The 21,250-nt window shown below is 40.8% G+C and overlaps 1 protein-coding gene across 10 annotated transcripts in view; it reads right to left on the reverse strand.

Moving 5' to 3' along the window:
* The window catches only part of nrxn1a (neurexin 1a), a 1,536,646-nt gene that overhangs the window by 1,460,339 nt on the left and 55,057 nt on the right, over nt 1-21,250 (reverse strand). For 6 of the 10 annotated variants that reach the window (XM_067988982.1, XM_067988976.1, XM_067988980.1 and 3 more), the window contains exon 2: nt 10,119-10,136. The exons of the other annotated variants lie outside the window; for them this stretch is intronic. In XM_067988982.1, coding sequence (XP_067845083.1) covers nt 10,119-10,136 — 18 coding nt within the window. The remainder of the gene's footprint in view (nt 1-10,118; nt 10,137-21,250) is intronic. 10 annotated transcript variants of the gene reach the window in all.

The following is a 21,250-nucleotide window of genomic DNA, read 5'->3' on the forward strand; positions in this document are numbered from 1 at the left end:
AATTTAAGTACCTCAATTAACCCTTTAAAAATCGCCCCGCCCCGGGTTTAAGAAGCGCGCATGCACCCAGGTATGTCTGGTTCAAACCTGGAAGTCAGCGGATTGGAGCCGGGATGTGGTCCCGCTCCCAAAACTGGCAATTTTCATTGCCTACCCGCCCCCAACCCACCTGTTCTTCTGGGTTAAAATTTACCCCTTGCTTCCCACTATTTCTGGTATGTTTTTGTTTCTTCTACTGTGAAGGCAGATACAAAATATTTGTTTCACATCTCTGCAATTTCCTTATTCCCCATTATAATTTCTCCTGTCTCTGCCTCTAAAGGACTCACATTTACTTTAACTAATCTCTTTATTTTTACATACTTGTAGAAGCTCTTACAATCCGTTCTTACATTTCTTGCTAGTTTACTCTCATATTCTATTTTCTCCCTCTTTATCGCTCCCTCTAGAACTAGGGGGCACAGTCTAGAACTAGGGGGCATAGTTCTAGAATTAGGGGGGCATAGACTCTAGAACTAGAGGACATGGTCACAGGATAAGGGGGCGGCCATGCAAGACTGAGATGAGGAGGAATTTCTTCATGCAGAGGGTTGTGATCTTTGTAATTCTCTACCCCAGAGAATGGATGCTGAGTCATTGAATATATTCAAGGTTGAGATGGATAGATTTTTGGACTCTAGGGGAATCAAGAGATATGGAGATCATGGGGGAAAGTGGAGCTGAGGTCGAAGATCAGCCATGATCTGACTGAATGGCGGAGCAGGAGGGACCGTATGGCCGACTCCTGCTCCTATTTCTTATGTTAGCAATTTTTTGGTCACCCTTTGCTGATTTCTAAAACTCTCCCAATCCTTAGACTTTTTACTCTTTTTGGCAACATTGTAAGCCTCTTCTTTTAATCTAATACTATCCTTAACTTCTCTAGTTAGCCACGGTTGGACTACTTTTCCCGTGGAGTTTTTATTCCTCAAGGGAATGTACATTCATTGAGAAATATGAACTATTTCTTTAAATGTTCACCATTGCTTATTTACCATCATATCTTTTAATCTAATTTCCCAATCTACTTTAGCCAACCCGCCCCTCGTACCTACGTAATTGGCTTTGTTTAAATTTAAGACCCCAGTTTCAGACTTAACTGCATCACTCACAAACTCAATATGAAATTCTATCATATTATGATCACTCTCCCCCAGAGAATTCTTTGTTAATTTTTGAGATTACTAATTAACCCTGCCTTATTACATAATACTAGATCGAAAATAGCTTGTTCCCCAGTTGGTTCCTCTACATATTGTTCTAGAAAACGGTCTTGAATGCATTTCGTGAACTCGTCCTCCAAACTACTTTTGCCAATTTGGTGGGGCAAGGCATACCTCCGCCGACCATAGGCCGATCTCACTGAAGACCTGGAGCATGGGAGCTCCTGATGTCCCTGTGCCTTGCCCTGACCTCTCCTTACAATGATGATCATGTTTGGAGTGAGTGCTGGCTCCACCCCCACCAAGTCACTGAGGAAACTTCAATGAATGATCGGGACCCAACTTATTCAGGTGATGGGTTAGCTGGCAGTTGTTACGGCAGTCTCCCGCCGAAGTTATGGTGGGATTGCAGCAGAATAGCTGAAGATTTTTGGGATTGAAGTTTTAACACACAGAACAGAGGGGAAATAACATTATAAAACATAGCCAACCAAATTATTAAACAATTGCAGCTCCAATTCTGAAGAGTTTTGGGGGTTGGTGGCCTGTAAAAAAAATCTATTCCAAACATTTTTCCCGGTGACTTTTCCATTCCGAATACTTTATTTTTGTAATGCTATTTGGTGTTTGGTTGTTTTTTATTCAGTTGTATTCAATATCTAAGCATCAATACTACTTTATCACACAAAAGCAAAGAGGGGGGGGCGGAGGAGAGCGCAGGTAAAGAGATCACAGGACAAGGATTTTAAGTTACTGCAAAATAAAGCAAGACATACATCTGATAAATGTGTAGTGGACATTACTACAAAACTTTTTTTTTCTGAACAGGTGCCTTTGAATTTTCTGGTAAAATGATTTAAAAGATGGAGTCTGCTAACGTGACCATTATATCACAGTAATTTCAGCTTTTGTGAATGTTGTGCTCCTTAAAGATGAATGATGCCACTGCTGAGGAAATTAATTATTTTTCGTGTTTGGATGCACAGACAGAATCAAGCAGTCATAGCGCAAGCTAGACTTCGGGGGAGAATTTTGGTTTGGGCAATGGATGGGCACGATATCAGCTATGTGCCCTCGGTGCCCAACATGGCAGCCAGGAGGCCCCAAACACTTTCAGGTTCAGACCTCATTAACATGATTATTAACATATATTGTTACAGCTACTCCTGACCAATCTTAACCTGTCCCATTACCAGCTTCCTTGCCTTGCATCATCATCCCTTTTGTCACTTAATCACTTCTGCGCTCTACTCTGTCACAGACCTTTCCTTTTGTTCTTTCCTCCCCTCCCTCCCCCCCCGCCCCACCCTTTCCCTGGCTCTGTACTTGCTTAAAAACTTTAACTCTTTATCATCTTCCAGTTCTGACAAAAGGTCTTCGACCTGAAATGTTGGGCTCAATTTTGGTGGCGGGTTGGCAGTGGTGGGGGGGTGAAGGTGCACATGGCAAACACAAATAAACAAAATTTACCGCTTCCGATGCGATTGCCTGATTAACAGGCCGGCTGCCATCAGGAGCTGCAACGCGAAGCGAGGGGAGAGAAAGAGAGAGAGCGAGCGAGACGTCATCCGGCGCTGGAACGGAAGATTGGGGGGTGGGGGGGGAGAGTGGAAGATCGGGGGGGGGGGGGGAGATCGGGGGAAATCGAGGGGACATTGGGGGGGTGTAGAGGCAGAATTCGGAGAGGGAGACATCGGAGCAGGGTGGAAAGGTAGGTTGATTTTGTGTTTTAACTTCATGCAATCGTTTTTTATTTAATTTATTTTGATTTTTTTTTCCTGATCTGGCCCTTCATGTCTGGTGAATCAGAAGCCGTGGGAAAGCTGCCCGGGTGAGTTAAAAATCGTTCTAGCTGCCTAATATGTCACAAGTAAAGTGCCTTAAGTATCTCAATGAGGTACATTTGGCTCTTTAATTATCATTCTGCCGGCTTTAATTGCCGGCGGGATTTCCGGATTCAGGACGCCTGAGCGCGCACAGGTGCATCCGTGGGGAACTTGGAAGTCGTTGGGTTGGAGCCGGCTTCCGAACCTGAATGGGATTTCCACGATTTTTGGAGCACCCTCCTGGCCCCACAAAAATCTTTTTAAAAAACCACGAAACATACCATTTTGGAGAGGCCTCTTTAAGGATCGCCAGTCAGGCCTCCCAACACCTGGTGAAATGAGACTGGCATGTGCCGTGCATTTTCCGCCCACTTCGCTTTGAAAGTTGCAATTGGGGTCCTACAACGGGCTTCGGATCCCGATTTGCATAACTAAACACCCTCCGGTCTGTTTTGAGTGAGAATGCTGGGCACCCATTTATAGGCCTGCCCGAAAATTGATTTCAAGGTCCTCATAAGATTTTCAACTGCTGGTCGCCCATTTCTCAGGCTAGATATGGGCAGCCAACAGTTGAAAGTTTCCCTCATAGAGAATAGCTGCCAAAAAAATTCCACCAACAATGAACCTGATTTAATATATTCTTAATGCCAGTATACTTCCCTCAATGTTTGCTCTAGTATACTGGCAGAGCAGTTTGTTAGTTAGTCATTCAAGCACCAGGGACAGATGTACTCGTCTGCACGTAGTAGGGACTCATCAACAGCAGGCACTTTCGGGTGCTTTTGGGGTTTTATTGCCTGTGAAAATAGCTTTTAGAACTGTTTTTCACCCCATAATTAATTTTGCAAACGGTAATTCCAGCTCAAAAATGTACAGGTAGCAAGGGGATCGAATAAAAAAGAAGATTCTAAAGTTAAAATAAACAGTAAAAGGGATTAGAATTACGTACAATGGATAGAAAGGAAAATTCCATAAATGCATCCTCAAAATGGAGTCAGTAGACTGAATGCTTGAAAGGGAAAGAGCGAATGCTAATTAAACCATGAAGGCTTATACAGACAAAACATTCTCTACCTGGGATAGAAAACAAGCCATCAAGACGACAGGCCCACAGAAAGCTTGTTAAGGAGGGTATAAAGATGTCCCACTTTATCTGGACTTGTATGTGATCCCTTTGTTGGCAAAGACCTAAGAAGCTAGGGTGTAAATGATTGACCTGGCATGTCTAGGTTTTGCTGCTTTATTGATTTGATGGTCAACTGGGGTACCAACAGGTCTGTATGAGGTAACTGATGCAAAAATGGTTGAACTCTTCTAACACATGTCACTCAGATTGGTCAATAGAATTGAGGAGGTTTCTTTGGAAATTAAGGATATACAAGAGTTTTTGTGGCACCGAAGTTCAACTTCAGTCCTGAGACCTTAGTTTAGTTCTAGTTCTTTTAGAAGTCTATGTAGTAGACGGTTTAAGAGTTCTTTATCTAGTATATGTGAAGGGTGCCTCTGTGAAATTAGGAAGTGCATCTCCGACAGACAAAGAGAAAGGTTACAGAAGTTAAGATTGTATGGCCATACCAGCCTGATACAGGCAGATACATTGTGTTACTTACATGTACACGTTTCCCTGAGATTAAGAGAGGTGAGATTTAAGCCAGCTGGTTCAGATAGAGCTACCAGTATGGAAAGTGAATTTACCTAGGAGCAGAGGGTTCAGGAGGAATGGATAGCATCTCTATTGATGGAGGTTCATCACTCTAATGTCTCAGAAGGCTAACACTATCCTCCCAGTGGAAGGCAAGACAACCAGTTCATCTAAGCCAGCTCATAAGGACACGGTCTTATAAATTCACGAAACATTGCTAACTACAAACATATAGATCTTAATCTATTTAAGAGATCGGCTAGCTAATGTTGTTAAATTGTCAGCTATTTTAGGAGTCGAATCCTGAATTAATCTCACCAATTTATATCAATCTCAGACATTGATCTCAACTGTGAATATATAATCAGCAAGGAATTACTGTGACATAACTGAATTGTCTTTGCAATCTGTCATTTTTTTTGTTAATTATCCCAGCTACTAAATATTTCCATACTCAATATTTATGTTTAAGTAACTACAATTTTATGTTAATAAACAACTGTTAGTTCATGACTTTGTTGTCTGACTTCTTTGGTAAGAAAGGGTTAATTAATTCACTCAAAAGTTTGTGCAGATCCTCATGGGAGGTTGGTAGTGTAAATGCCAATATAATATACGGGTACAGTAGCATAGGAGTTATGTTACTGGACTAGTAATCCAGTAATCCTCAGGCCTGGACTAATAATCCGGAGTCATAAGTTCAAATCCCATGACGGCAGCTGGGGAATTTAAATACAATTAATTAAATTAAAAAACTGGAACAAAAAAAACTAGTATCAGTAATGGTGGCCATGAAACTGCCAGATTGTCATAAAAACCCATCTGGTTCACAATTGCCCATTAGGGAAGGAAACCTGCCGTCCTTACCCGGTCTGGCCAATATGTGACTCCAAACCCACAGCACTGTGGTTAATTCTTAATCGCCCTCTGAAATGGCCTAGCAAGCCACTCAGTTGTACAATTTCGCTAAAAAATTTAATACTAAGACTAAAACCAGACGGACAACCCAGCATTGGACCACTAGGCACCGGACACGACAGAGGCAAACCAAGCCCAGTCGACCCTGCAAAGTCCTCCTCACTAACATCTAGGGACTTGTGCCAAAATTGGGAGAGTTGTCCCAAAGATTAGTCAAGCAACAGCCTAACATAGCCATACTCACAGAGTCATACCTTTCATCCAATGACCCAGGCTCTTCCATTACCATCCCTCGGTATATACTGTCCCACCGGCAGGACAGACCCACCAGAGGTGGCGGTACAGTGATATACAGTCAGGAAAGAGTGGCCCTGGGAGTCCTCAACATCGACTCTGGACCCCGTGAAATCTCATGGCATCAGGTCAAACATGGGCAAGGAAACCTCCTGCTGATTATCACCTACTGCCCCCCCTCAGCTGATGAATCAGTCCTCCTCCATGTTGAGAACCATTTGGAGGAAGCACTGAGGGTAGCAGGGGCACAGAATGTACTCTGGGTGGGGGACTTCAATGTCCATCACCAAGAGTGGCTCGGTAGCACCACTACTGATCGAGGTGGCCGAGTCCTGAAGGACATAGCTGCCAGACTGGGCCTGCAGCAGGTGGTGAGTGAACCAACATGAGGGAAAAACCTACTTGATCTCACCCTCACCAACTACCTGTCGCAGATGCATCTGTCCATGACATTATTGGCAGGAGTGACCACTGCACAGTCCTTGTGGAGACGAAGTCCCATCTTCGCACTGAGGACACCATCCAATGTGTTGTCTGGCACTACCACCGTGCTAAATGGGATAGATTCAGAACAGGTCTAGCAGCTCAAAATTGGGCATCAATGAGGCGCTGTCGGCCATCAGCAGCAGCAGAATTGTATTCCAGCACAATCTGTAACCTCATGGCCCGGCATATTCCTCACTCTACCATTACCAACAAGCCAGGGTATCAATGAGGAGTGTAGAAGAGCATGCCAGGAGCAACACCAGGTGTACCTAAAAATGAGGTGCCAACCTGGTGAAGCTACAACTCAGGACTACATGCATGCTAAACACTGGAAGCAATATGCTATAGACAGAGCTAAGCCAACAGATCTGATCAAAGCTCTGCAGTCCTGCCACATCCAGTCGTGAATGGTGGTGGACAATTAAATAACTAACAGGAGGAGGAGGCTCTGTAAACATCCCCATCCTCAATAATGGCAGAGTCCAGCATGTGAGTGCAAAAGACAAGGCTGAAGCGTTTGCAACCATCTTCAGCCAGAAGTGCCGAGTGGATGATCCATCTCAGCCTCCTCACGATATCCCCACCATCACAGAAGCCAGTCTTCAGCCAATTCGATTCACTCCACATGATATCAAGAAACAGCTGAGTGCACTGGATATAACAAAGGCTATGGGCCCCGACAACATCCCGGCTATGGTGCTGAAGTCTTGTGCACCAGAACTAGCTGTGCCTCCAGCCAAACTGTTCCAATAAGCTACAACACTGGCAGCTACTTAACAATGTGGAAAATTGCCCAGGTATGCCCTGTCCACAAAAAGCAGGACAAATCCAATCCGGCCAATTACCACCCCATCAGTCTACTCGCAATCATCAGCAAAGTGATGGAAGGTGTCGTCGACAGTGCTATCAAGCCGCACTTACTCACCAATAACCTGCTCACCGATGCTCAGTTTGGGTTCCGCCAGGACCACTTGGCACCAGAACTCATTACAGCCTTGATCCAAACATGGACAAAAGAGTTGAATTCCAGAGGTGAGGTGAGAGTGACTGCCCTTGACATCAAGGCAGCATTTGACCGAGTGTGGCACCAAGGAGCCCTGGTAAAATCGAAGTCAATGGGAATCAGGGGGAAAACTCTCCAGAGGCTGGAGTCGTACCTAGCACAAAGGAAGATGGTAGTGGTTGTTGAAGGCCAATCATCTCAGCCCGAGGACACTGCTGCAGGAGTTCCTCAGGGCAGTGTCCTAGGCCCAACCATCTTCAGCTGCTTCATCAATGACCTTCACTCCATCATAAGGTCAGAAATGGGGATGTTCGCTGATGATTGCACAGTGTTCAGTTCCATTCGCAACCCCTCAGATAACGAAGCAGTCCGTGCTCGCATGCAGCAAGACCTGGACAACATCCAGGCTTGGGCTGAGAAGTGGGAAGTAACATTTGCGCCAGACAAGTGCCAGGCAATGACCATCTCCAACAAGAGAGAGAGTCTAACCACCTCCCCTTGACATCAACGGCATTACCATTGCTGAATCCCCCACCATCAACATCCTGGGGGTCACCATTGACCAGAAACTTAACTGGACCAGCCACATAAATGGGTATTCTGCGGCGAGTGACTCACCTCCTGACTCCACAAAGCCTTTCCACCATCTACAAGGCACAAGTCAAGAGTATGATGGAATACTCTCCACTTGCCTGGATGAGTGCAGCTCCAACAACACTCAAGAAGCTCGACACCATCCAGGACAAAGCAGCTCGCTTGATTGGCACCCCATCCACTACCCTAAACATTCACTCCCTTCACCATCGGCGCATCATGGCTGCAGTGTGTACCATGCACAGGATGCACTGCAGCAACTCGCCAAGGCTTCTTCGGCAGCACCTCCCAAACCCGCAACCGCTACCATCTAGAAGGACAAGGGCAGCAGGCACATGGGAACAACACCATGTGCATGTTCCCCTACAAGTCACACACAATCCCAACTTCGAAATATATTGCCGTTCCTTCATCGTCACTGGGTCAAAATCCTGGAACTCCCTAGCTCACAGCACTGTGGGAGAACCTTCACCACACTGACTGCAGCGGTTCAAGATGGCGGCTCACCGCCACCTTCTCAAGGACAATTAGGGACGGGCAATAAATGCTGGCCTTGCCTCCGACGTCCATATCCCATGAATAAATTTTTTAAAAATCCGACCTGATTAATGCAAGACAGTTTGGCGAGTCAAATTTAGGCATCATTATTTCCAAAGTATAAATTGGGTGGTAAGCCTCATATGATTTCTGGACAAGGAGTTACGGTGAAAGGGTTAAAGGTTTTGTCTGGTGCCCTTTTATGAATATTCTTGTCAATGTTTCCTGGTATTCTTACAAAGTATGGGTCAGGAAAGGAAAGAACTGGAGTCTTGTGGTGACTGCATTAGGTATGGCTGAGAGTTAACTACAGCAATATATTAAATCTGGAAGGAGAATGATGTTAATATTAGATATTACAAATATAAATAGTTCAAAGTTATTAGGGCTAGTTGATCATTTTAACACACTAAGCACAAATGTTTTTAGTTCAATATAGTTTCATAACTATGAACAGATTCCTTTATTAGAAAACATTCATTGTGAATAATTCAGATATCTTTCTTCTGATCTCAATCATTTTTACTTGCCCACGTAGAGCCACTGTAAGATAATAAGAGTACTAAATAAGCAAATATGACATGCTCTTTCTATTTCATGGTTGAGGAATATAGTACATTTTGCAAGTGATTACAATACCTATTCATGTTATGGCTTAAAAGATTAAATTAAAATATTTATTTTCCTTAACTATGGGGGTGAATTTCCTCAGGGCCACTATAACTTTGACAGAAATTTAGCGGAGTGGGTGAAGCTCTGAGAAAATTCACCCCCTCTATTACTTCAACTTTAGTGGGCTCTAAACTGAGAACATAGGGTGCTTCATTTCTCCTCACAGGCATTTTAGATTTCTACCCCCTTTTCAGAGTGATTTTGTTACACTATTAACCAATAAAACTGCCTTATCTGGATTTTTTCCAGGCCCAATTTGTTTTAATTAAATCCCTATTCAAGTAATTCTTAATACGGCAGACAAAAAGCTATGTAGGCAGAGTGATGGTTAAGTGTAGATCCGGTTACAAAGTGGCAAAAAGTCTCAGGTGGTATAAAAGGAACCTTATCAGAAAATATGATCCTGATTTTAACTTTTCGAAAGGAAGGTATATATACACACTTGCCTGTGAATAATATTTGTTCACCAGCTGGACTGACATTCATTAAAATTTGGGATAAACTATTGCATGTTAACTTTTAAAAATACTACATTGGCATAAAACAAGCAGATTAATTCATGCAATTACTTTTCTTGTGAGTGTCAAAACAAAATGCACATTTGGTCTAAGTTACAAATCTTTCACAACATGAAGTATTCCCACAGTCAATTATGATTAGCATTACACATACAATACATAGTTTTAAGAGGTACATTTTAATCTGTTGCACTTTAAAATGTTTGCCCTGCTCAATTTTCATACTCAGTCAGACACAACTAGCTTAGTAACATACGGATTCATTACATTTTAATATTACATTGGCTTTTGATTAGTAAGCATCTGTTGCATAAAATTAGCTAAAATCTGTTACCATTTAGAAAAAGGTGTTTCTATTTTACATTGTTACACATTACCAGCAAATATAAAAGAAGCTTAAGAAAATAAATTGTGTGAAGCACCCACCTTCAACATAGTTGTCTTCTGTGTGCACAGACAGGGAAGGAGAAAAAGGAAAAAGACTCATTAAGCGGCATGCAGACTGGAATTTGCCTCTGCATGTTCTGATCATGCAAGGCATTAAACACAACATGCAAGTGTTCCATCACCAACATTCAAGGGAAACAACAAGTGCCAGGGAAGCAGTGCTCTTCAAAATTTGGCATGATGTGAAAAATTTGAATTTATGAAGGGAAAAGATGTATTTTGTGACTACATGAGATCTGCTAAATTATGATTCTTCATTAACAGCAGAGTTTTCTCTATGGGCTTAAGTCTGTAAATAATTTTTAAAAACTGACAGAAAATGGCTAAGCTACTAACAATAGACATAAGGTTATCACTCTAGTATTTCCCTTTTGAATTCATTCTTAATTAACCTTATAAAACTGGGTTGAATTAAACCGCCGGGACTATAAAATTATGATTTCTATGCATTTAAAAAGCATTTGCCTTTCTCAGAAAAATTACAAACAGTGCACTAGTAACACAACAGTTATGTCAAGGAAATCAAAATGAAGACATTATGCAAAACTGTATTTTATCCAAAATAATTAATTATAAAATTTAACAATTTAGGATTTACTGACAAAGCTTCATGTTCTATTTCCAACATTTCTAAGTTTTCATGCAACCACAACAGTGCAAATTATCTAAAAAGATTAGATTTAATTTCTTGCATAATAGAACCTTAATGAACAGTACAGTTTTAATAATAAGACCTTATTCAAATTTGTAGTTTGCACTAATACAAAACTGTTACTAAAGAGCTTTCTTCATGATTTTTATTACTATTATTAATTAAGCACACCCAATGTTGTACCTAACATTGCTTCAGAGTTAAGCATTTTTTCTCCTCCTTTCTAAATGTAACCCTCTATTTACCCTATGTAACCATTCAATTCAAATCTAATTATTAAAGTCCACATTAAAAAGAAAATCTGTTTATAAGCAGTTAACAAAATTCTGTTTATTTTACCTTATTTTGTAGATAGTCCATGAAACATTTTAAGTTTTGTGCCAATTATACGACATTGGATGAATAACTGCAAACGCACAGATCTGGCAACCCATCTCTTATAGTGCATCTATTACAAATTAAATTCAATTTTGTGCAACAAGACAAAGGGAACATTTAAAATGAGATATAATAAATGGATACCATGACGGTGAAGTAACATTCTACTGAAACCCAGTATTAGAATTAACATGCAGCTGCTTACTTTTCTTCAGATCATACATTTTGTCTTTTAAGTTTAATTTTTTTTAATTTACAGAACTCCTGAACTGTTATTATATCATGGACTATATTATATTATAAACTACCTTATTAATCCAATGTTCTTTCTGATATGCTTAAGGTTTCAACACATTCTTACATTGAAACTTTTCTTTTGTTTTGTCAGTGCTAAAGTTCAGTAAGTGTTATTATGTGTCAAGTGGTGCAAATTCCTGGTTTTCAGTGCTATGATCCATTTTTGCTATACCCAATCCATATTTGGTGTGTGCCGCTGAAACTGAATTACTGAAAGGAGCTACTTATGCTAAACTATTAAGACCCAACCCAGCCCACAAGCAACTGCATTAGTGCAACTCATTCAATGTTTCTACTTAACTACTGTAGTATTGAATTTAATAGGACATTGTTGAAAACATTATTTGGCAATTTTAGATGTTTATGTTGGTGTTGATGCTCTATCAAATTAAACGAAAAATTATTTTCAGAACATACATTACATTTTAAGATTTAAAGAAGCATGTTTTATTGACTGCATTCTAACAGCTACAACAAAAATGTTAATCCACAATTGGATTGAACACTTCTAGTCAAACTATAAAATAAACAAACTACTGAACTATTCATTTGCATTCTAAATATTACAGCATTATTTTATTTAACAGGCATTATACAGAACTTTATTGAAATAGTGAAATGAGATTTCACTATTTTTACCGTAAGATGGTTGTAATATGTTTTGTTGGGCTATCAACTCCAAACTATGTTTAACAGAGGAACAGACATCATTAAACTGGTAAGCAGTAGAGAACAATAATGCACATTTCTTCTGCTTCAACAACTACGTTTTGCTCCAATATGTTAATGAAAATAAGCCCCCCTCCCGTTAAGGATAGTTTATGCCTTGTATAGGCATGTAATCTTTGAGAATTGCTCAAACTGCACCAACAGAAGTTTAGCTGTATAGTTGCATTCAGATTGTGAGTTACTAATGTGAAGGGGGAGCAATGTGTCAAAGGTTAAAGGGAGTATTTTCAGAATGCAATAGTGGATTTAAGGGAAGGTGGCCACATCCACTTTATTAATCCAGCCATCACTGTCAGGCAGAGCTCAACCCAACCCCCGTCAACCCAAACTTGCTCTGACTTCCATTATTAGTCCAGACTCAGTAAGACTCCTGCTGACAGCACAACTGGACTTGGCCAAACCACTGCCATCAGCTGATCTGCACACAATGGGCCAGCCCAGAATGGGCCCAACCCAACCCCAGTTGTCAACCTGGACCTAACTCAACTTCTGGTAAGCTGGTAAGCCACATACTCAAATGAAAGAACTAGTCATTGTTAAGATGGAGAAGGTGGCCATATAAAAGAGATCAAGTTAAGTCGTTCTGTAAAGATATAAATGGAATAAAAAAACTGATATGCTAATCTTACTTCCTACACCATGTTAAGATTTCTGATTCAATATATTCTATATATGTGGGGAATTCAAGTATATTTAAGCTTGCAATCTGGATTCCAATGGTCTACCATTGGGATCTGTGAAAACTGAATTTGAACTTGAAGGCTGCAACTAATAAGCCATCACAAACTGTGATACATACCGACCATTAGACTGTTGTTACATACGCCAGCACTAATTGATGCTCAACGATTAGAACACCCTCTTCCCTTGGATCACCAAGAACAGAGATAGACACCACTAAACTATGAGGCCTGCAACCAACTTTTTGTACGCCCTCCATTACAACACCTAGATCTTAGATATATACTTAACAATGGACCATAAAAATATTACATATCTCCCCCCTCTCCCCCCAACATCATCAAAAACTTAGATGTGAACCCATTAATAGATTGCCCAGGGTCAGAATCAATGTCCCACCTGACACAAACCCAGAAGAGTTGACAGGTCAGAACAATGTGGACGCTATCTGGCTAGGGACTTTTTTGGGGGCCTCTCTTTTTGTACTGGTTGTCTGCATGATGCCTCTAAAATCCCTTCAGATATCTTGTTTCTAAGTGTATCTCTTTGGCTACTTGCTTACTATGATATTGTTCATGCTGGCTTTTGCTTAATATTATGTATATATATCATGGATATCATTGTATTTATTTAATGGTCACAGCATTGGACTCGAGCAACGGGCCTGCAGCCCAGTCCTTCACAGGACTTAAACGTAACCTAAAAACCCTCCCAGATGGAGGCCTCTAGTGTAGTGTGACATTTGATACCCAAATATGGCGACTAAAAATTACTTATAACTCCTAGCTGACCACTAATAGTCCATTACTACTATTCCCTACACAATAGTTGAGGAAAGTAGCTTAAATAGGTCAAAAATATTATCAGCCAAAATAGTAAATATAGGGACACCTATGAAAATGGCTGAAAGAGGAGATAAAGGGGATCAAATCAACTAAGGTAACCAGGGAAAGATGGATGACTAAACTCAGAACAGAAGAAAACAGTTCCTAGAGAAGGAAAAAGTACATTAAGAGTAACCTTTGGTTAAATAGTGTCTGGAGTCAAAAAGGATACAAAGACAGCCCGAGGTGTAGTTGGAAATGAAGATAATAAGGTAACAGAATACTACACCACTGACGCAGAGCAGACCGATAGATGAGGAGGAAGCATCGTGTGGATGGCCAGTAGAGAGTATACGAAGTGGAAGTCTCCATGGGTGACCCCAAAATTGCCAGAGTGCCCAAACTGCAGAACCAATGGCCCTAAAGAAACTCCAGAGATAGCTGAAAACTCTAGTCCTTACAAGAAGACATCAGACACAGGGAATACATGTTGCGGGCAATCGTCGTGCTGAGGCCTTAGAAAAGGCAACTAGCTACGGAGCACCAAGACTAGTTATGGTAATGACAAGAGACCAGCAGAAGACAGTTGCCCAAGATGGTATGGCCATGGATGGCGAGCTGAAAGCAGTGTATGAGACCCATCAGTCTTACCTGAAACTACTGCCCAGACTACGGAAGGGAAAGACCCTGAAACCAGGTTACATTAGGTTTCGAATGATAAAGAACACCTATTTGTCTCAAAGGCCATGACAGACCATGGAGCTGGCACATGTAGGCGTGGAATCATTACGCAAAGGTATGACAGGCAGCCTTAACCAAGTAGCTGAATTTTGGTGGCCATACATGAAGGAAGATGCACGGAAATATGTATTCTACTGTATGAGGTGCCTTAGGGTAAATCCCAATAACTAACCATGTAATGATGAACAGTTAAAAATTGAATTCTACTGTATGGGGTGCCTTAGGGTAAATCCCAATAACTAACCATGTAATGATGAACAGTTAAAAATTGAATCCAGGTCTGTTTGATACACAGTGTACCTGAATTTTGTACGACCACTACCCACTAGGGTGAACAGATACTCATTGGTACTTGTTGATCACAGGTCTGGGTACACAATGGTCTCCCCCTTCAGGAATTACACGTTCCTAATGGTGGTGAACAAGCTACTCCAAGAGATAGTGCCATACCATGGGTTGATACACATCTTACACTCTGATAAAGGTTCTCATTTTACAAGTGACGTGACCAGACAATTACTACTCATGCTCAGGGTAAAGTAGTCACTTAGCATGTGGTATCATTATTTCTTTCTTTCAGAAAATAATATTTTGGGATACAGTATATGAGTAATTTAAGACATGACATATGGTAAGTGTCGTGTGCTTGGGAGGGACAGATGATTTTGGATCTATGCATCCCAAAGCTTTCCACCACTTTGGTTTTCCTCACATTATGACTGGATCTGTTCTAGACTAATTGATAGAGACTGATTGCTATTAAAAGTCAACAATTTCATTCTAGTTGTATCATGCAACTATCAGGATGGTAGAAGGCCAACTAAATGGACCTTGGTCTTTTTTCATCTTGCAAGTCCTGCGTTCCTATGTATCATCTTGAAAGCACGGAGGGGCAAAACAAAGGAGAAATGGGATATTTATGGCAGCTCTTAAGAAGGCCTGCCTCCCAACATGAAAAACAAATGTGATCCACACTGAATTGGGTAAAAATAGGTATGAAAGAGAAATCCGGTACCGTCATATGTTATTTGAGAAATAGGTCTGAAACGTCTTGAGGTGAAATGGCCTTGTAGTTGTATGCATTCATTGTCTGGTGGATGAGATAATTATGGACAACACCTCTATATTGAGAATGATGGTGTTGCGCAAGCACGCTAAATAGGATGGAAGGGGATGGGAATGGTGTACAAACCCACTACAAGATCAGCCAAAGACCCCAGTTAGTTAGATTCTCAAAACTGTGACATGCGTGCTGATAGGAGGAAGACTGATCACCTTCTTCTGGCACAGTTATTAAGGTTGTATGTTTAGGCAAACCTATGTATGTCTTATATCATTGCTTGTATTGTTTTAAGCCTATGTATTGCCTTAAACCTATGTATGTCTTATATCATTGCTAGAAAATTGTAGTTGCATTTATGTTTAAGTAGGTGAATAAAACTATCTCTTTCGAGTTCAGTGACCCAGACTATTTATTTAAGTTATACCGAGTGGAGGAGTAAGATTTAAACAATTCTTACTGTTTAAGAACACTCACATTTATTGGTGCCCAACGTGGTTCTAGAAGAGATAGGGTTATTGACGGACTAATCTTAATATTCACAGAGGAGAGGGCTTACGCCTCTCGGGACTTAAACGGCTGGGGACTCAGGTGTGAATTTGTGAGGTTAACGGTGATGTCAGAAAATTATTCATACAAAACCAAAGCATAGAACAGGCAAACGAGTTATTTAGGGAATTGGTGAAAGATAAAAAAAAACTCAAGGTCAATGGATGGAAAGCTACAGCCTTTCTCTATCTTTTCAAGGAGAGAGAATGCGTGATGAACTTAAAGAACTAAAAGAAGACAATCAGGAATTAAAAATAACCCACGAACATAAAGCAAAATTCGCAGACTATTGTCAAGGGTCAATTTTAATTCAGAACAGAAGGCAGTCTGGTTATGGACCAAAAATGAGGATAACAAAACTAATAACACCCAGCTAGAAGGGAAGGTTCCACAACTAGAACAAAGTAATTATGAACTTCAGGTTGCAAGTAATGAGAAAACAGAATTTATTATGTCTCCATATTATAAAAAGGATATGGAAGCATTGGTGAGGGTGCAAAAAAGATTCCTACGGATACCACCCGAACTGAGAGGATATCCTTATCAGGAAAGGCTGAACACGCTGGGGTGCTTTTTTCTAGAAAAGAGAAGGCTGAGGGTGTCCTGATAGAGGTCTTTAAGATAACGATAGGGTAGAAAATGTTTCCACTTGTGGAGGAGTCCAAAACTAGAGGTCACAAATATAAAATAGTCACTAATAAATCCAATAGGGAATTCAGGAGAAACTTCTTTATCCAAAGAGTGGTAAGAATGTGGAACTTGCTACCACAAGGAATATTTGAGGCAAATAACATAAATGTGTTTAAGGGGAAGCTAGACAAGCACATGAGGAAGAAAGGAATAGAAGGGTCTCCTGATAGGGTTAGATGAAGCATGGAGGGAGGAGGCTCATGTGGACCATAATTGCCGGCATAGACCAGTTGGGCCCAATGGTCTGTTTCTGTAATATAGTTTCAATGTAACTCGATGACTTGAAAGAGGTGTGAGGCCCAGAACACAGAGTCTGTCAGACGGAAATTAATCGCCTGAAACAACATGTACTGGTAAGGGCCTGGGGGAAGTAGATTGGGTGAACTAGAAGAACAGGCCTCCCAATATGAAGTAGAAAGATGGAGGAACTGGAGGGAAAACACTGACTGTGAGCTTGATGTTCTGAATAAGTACAGAATGGGGTTAAGTAACAAATATCAGAAATAGAAATTTGACCCTAAATCAGGCAACCATAGAAGCTTGACAAAAGGCCTTTCCTACATGAGATTTTAGATCTGTGCAAAATTGAATTAAGTAGAAAACATTGGAAATTAAAAATTGGTTATGTGAAAAGGTAAATTCGGCTATGATGGAATATAGGAAAAATGGAGAAAGTTACAAGTTACAGAATGTGTTCTTTTGTTTTCAGTGTACTGTCTCTTTAAAAACCATGGTCCCCTCTTTAAAAGCCTGTCCTCATTGTGAGTGCTTTCTTTTCGCTGTTACGGGCTATGCCCTTTTTCAATGCTTGTTATGTGTAATGTTACAAAGATTTTGTTTAGCTGTGAAATCTAACTTTTCCTTCAGTTATATTCAATATTTTACAGTCTTTTGGAAAAGTGTCTCAAGAAAGAATGAAACAAAAGATGATGTAATTTACTGGGTTTTAGTAAGCACGTGCTATTTTGGATAATTTATCTGTTCTGTATTGTGTTTAGTTCAAGATATGGCTGAATTAAAATTGGAGCTATTGAGGTTAACTAACATATTAAATTGTGAAAACCAGGCTTTTATTGTGGCCACAGTGAAATTTTGGTTATTTTAAATGTGAGAGTATCAAATTCCAGACATAAGATTATCACATATGAAAACTGGCATTTTGAATGTCTTAAATGCTTAATGTATTGGTGAGCGTGAATTGATCTGATTGGAGTTGTGTTGAGTATTGGTGAGCGTGAATTGATGTGTAAGGAGTTAATGTTGTGTGTAACTATAATCAAGGAAAGATATCTTGTTATCTAAGAAGACTAATTCAGTACCGGGCATCAATTTTGAAAATTTTGAGATAATCATCTTGGTTGTACTGAAATGTGATAGCTGTTAGCAAACTGACAGCACCCCTTTTAACTTGTGATTAACTGTAGTCAAAACAACCGAATGAACCAGGAAAAAAAAATTAATTAAAGGATCTCTATCTCGTATCTGTATAACAAAAATTGGGAAATGTCCTGTCGTTGGACTATCCAAGGATTAATAAATTCGGACACCTCTTAAATAAATGCTAAATGCTTTAACAGCAATTGGAACTTAATCTGCAATATTTGTAGATAAAGAGGCCGGGCACTAATATTCTTTTTTAAAAAACTGAGATAAACGAATTGAAATGATATCTTCTGACATGAATTTTTTTTAAATTATGGTGACAGCTGCGTTGACACACGCTGTGTGAGATGTTTATTTTTCTGCAAAGAAGTTAACCCCTTCCAAGGACACTGACGTCTGTTTTAATTCACCAAGCAACAACCTTTGCATTGCTGGAGGTAAACATATTGCTGAGGTAAACATATTTCTGAGCTCCCTTTGTCATCGATTCCGTCTGAAGTGAAGTGACTAGATCATCCACGGAAATGTGAATGGAGCCCTCTCTGGAATCGGGATAAAGGGTGACAGAAGGAAATTAATAAATGAACATTGGATTTTCTGTCTTTCTTTTTAAATAGGGAATCATGGTTTTCGGGACCGCAAAAGTGTTGGTGCAGGAAACTATCCAGTGGTGTTAAGAATTTAAGATCTTATCTGCAGACATCGGCAGATATCAAATGTCACAGCATGGTGACGTTTTAGACTAAGACTTAACTCCTATCAAAAATTCAAAATTGCATAGAGAAGGAAAAGCAATCATTATCCTTGATCAAGTCTATTCTTTACTTAACTAAGAATAAACCATGATGTGGAGATGCCGGTGATGGACTGGGGTGGACAAATGTAAGGAATCTTACAACACCAGGTTATAGTCCAACAATTTTATTTTAAAATCACAAGCTTTCGGAGATTATCTCCTTCGTCAGATGAATGAATGAAAAGGTTCTCAAATCGCATATCTTATACTATGTTGGGACAGCATCACACCAATCAAAAGGTGTCGTTGTTTAATAACAACGACACCTTTTGATTCATTCATTCATCTGACGAAGGAGATAATCTCCGAAAGCTTGTGATTTTAAAATAAATTTGTTGGACTATAACCTGGTGTTGTATGATTCCTTACAAGAATAAACCAAATTGCTTTTCCTCTTTTGAAAATGTTTTGATTTGTTTAGCTTTAACCTATTTATTTCTGAGACATTCTTAAGGGTGGGGGGGATATATCCAAAAGTAACTACAAGCACTTCTGTCTCTGCTGTAAAACGACCAAGCGTGGACATAATTTGTCTCTGAAATTGGAAGTGATAAGATAAATTGATATGAGTTGCTGTTCAAGCACTCGAGAAGGGAAAATTTACCTAAAGTTTATGGGGATAATCAAATTTATTTAAAATAAAAATGAGTCCAGTCTAAGTGGTTCCTGTCCAGTGCTGTGCATCAAGAAAGAAAGTTTGAACATTGACAAGTCCCATCAGTCCAACTATACTGCTTTCTGGAATTGGGATAAATTTGAAATAATAAAATGGACTCAAGCACAATATAGCGGGATATTTTGGGAAATAAAAGCGGTCCAAGATGAGTAGTGCATTTATGTTTAAGTAAAATAAACAAAAGTAATTGGGAGAAAAAAGATGTATTGAGACCAAACCTTAAATATTGGACACTAAAGTTCCTCCAGGGTTCATGAAAGAGATGAAGTGGTTAACCGAAAATTTTCTCTTAGAGATGTTTGTGCCTTTGCCTATACTGAAATTGAGAAAACTGCATTTGATAGCCTGGCCACTACCCGAGACATCGGGACCATGCAGGGGGAGATGAAATGGTTAATGTGGCTCAGGAGAGTGAGAAAACCTTTTAACCAAGGCACTGACACATGCTCCACAGAGAAACCAACTAATTAATGAAACAATCAGGACAGAGCTAAACACACTAGTATCTATCAGAGGGAGTGAAATTAAAATAAAGAGCGACATAGAAATAATGGGCTCGATGTTACCAGGGCTGCGGGTTCGCGGCGGGGGGGCTATTGGGCGCGTGGGTAACGCACCCGGTGAAATCAATCTGCCCCCTGCGCGATCGCAGCCTAATTGGATCCACTTACCTGGTCTTCCGGGTTCCCCACTGCTGATCTGCGCGTCGGGCGGACTGCGCATGTGCAGTAAGGTCTGTCAGCTGGAGGAGCTCTATTTAAAGGGGCAGTCCTCCACTGACAGATGCTGCAGCAAATAGGAAAAATTACAGCATGGAGCAGCCCAGGGGGAAGGCTGCTCCCAGTTTAATGATCCCTCACTCCAGGTATCATTAGATGGGGTGAGGAGGAGGGGGAGGACAGAGATGGGGTGAGGAGGAGGGGGAGGACAGAGATCTCCCCTCCGGCGGGCGGGAGGAAGCGGCCTGCCTCTGTCACCAGGAAGGCCTGGCTCGAGGTGGCATAGGAGGTCACCTGCACCACCAACATATTGCCCACCTGCATACAGTGCAGGAAGCGCTCCAATGACCTCAGTAGGTCAGCCAAAGTGAGTACTCTTACTCATTCACCTACACTCTTTCTGCCACATCACCGCCCCCACCCCACATCTCCTTCTGCACTGCCAACACTACTGTCACATCACCCCTCATACCCACTCAAAGCTCATCCTCATCTTACCTGCACTTACTCACCTCACCAGTACTCATCCCGCCACTACCACTCAACCCAATCCTCATATAATCTCATAGCTCTATCTCATACTCACCCTCTTGTGCATCTCTTTCACAGTCAGCCTCACTCAACCTGTGCTGCAGCCACAGGGCATGCATCACATATGTGCAGTAGGAAGCGTGTATTGTGAGCATGAATGGGATGCACAAGGGTGTTTGAGGGTTTGTCATGGTTTATAATTCTATTTAATTTCTGACCAACTCACATTACATATTATATTGGCACCACTACTGCCACGTCTTTGTGAATCTTGTCTGGTTTGTGCAATAATGCCCGTTCCTGAGGATCATAATGAAGACCCACACCTGATGCCACCCACTGTGTCACTGCAAAGTGGGTGTAGGTGTATTTGCAGGGCTCTTTTGTGCAGACGACTGAGAGACG

Source organism: Heptranchias perlo, chromosome 8 (genome assembly GCF_035084215.1).
Source record: "Heptranchias perlo isolate sHepPer1 chromosome 8, sHepPer1.hap1, whole genome shotgun sequence".
NCBI classification, from domain to species: Eukaryota; Metazoa; Chordata; class Chondrichthyes; order Hexanchiformes; family Hexanchidae; genus Heptranchias; species Heptranchias perlo.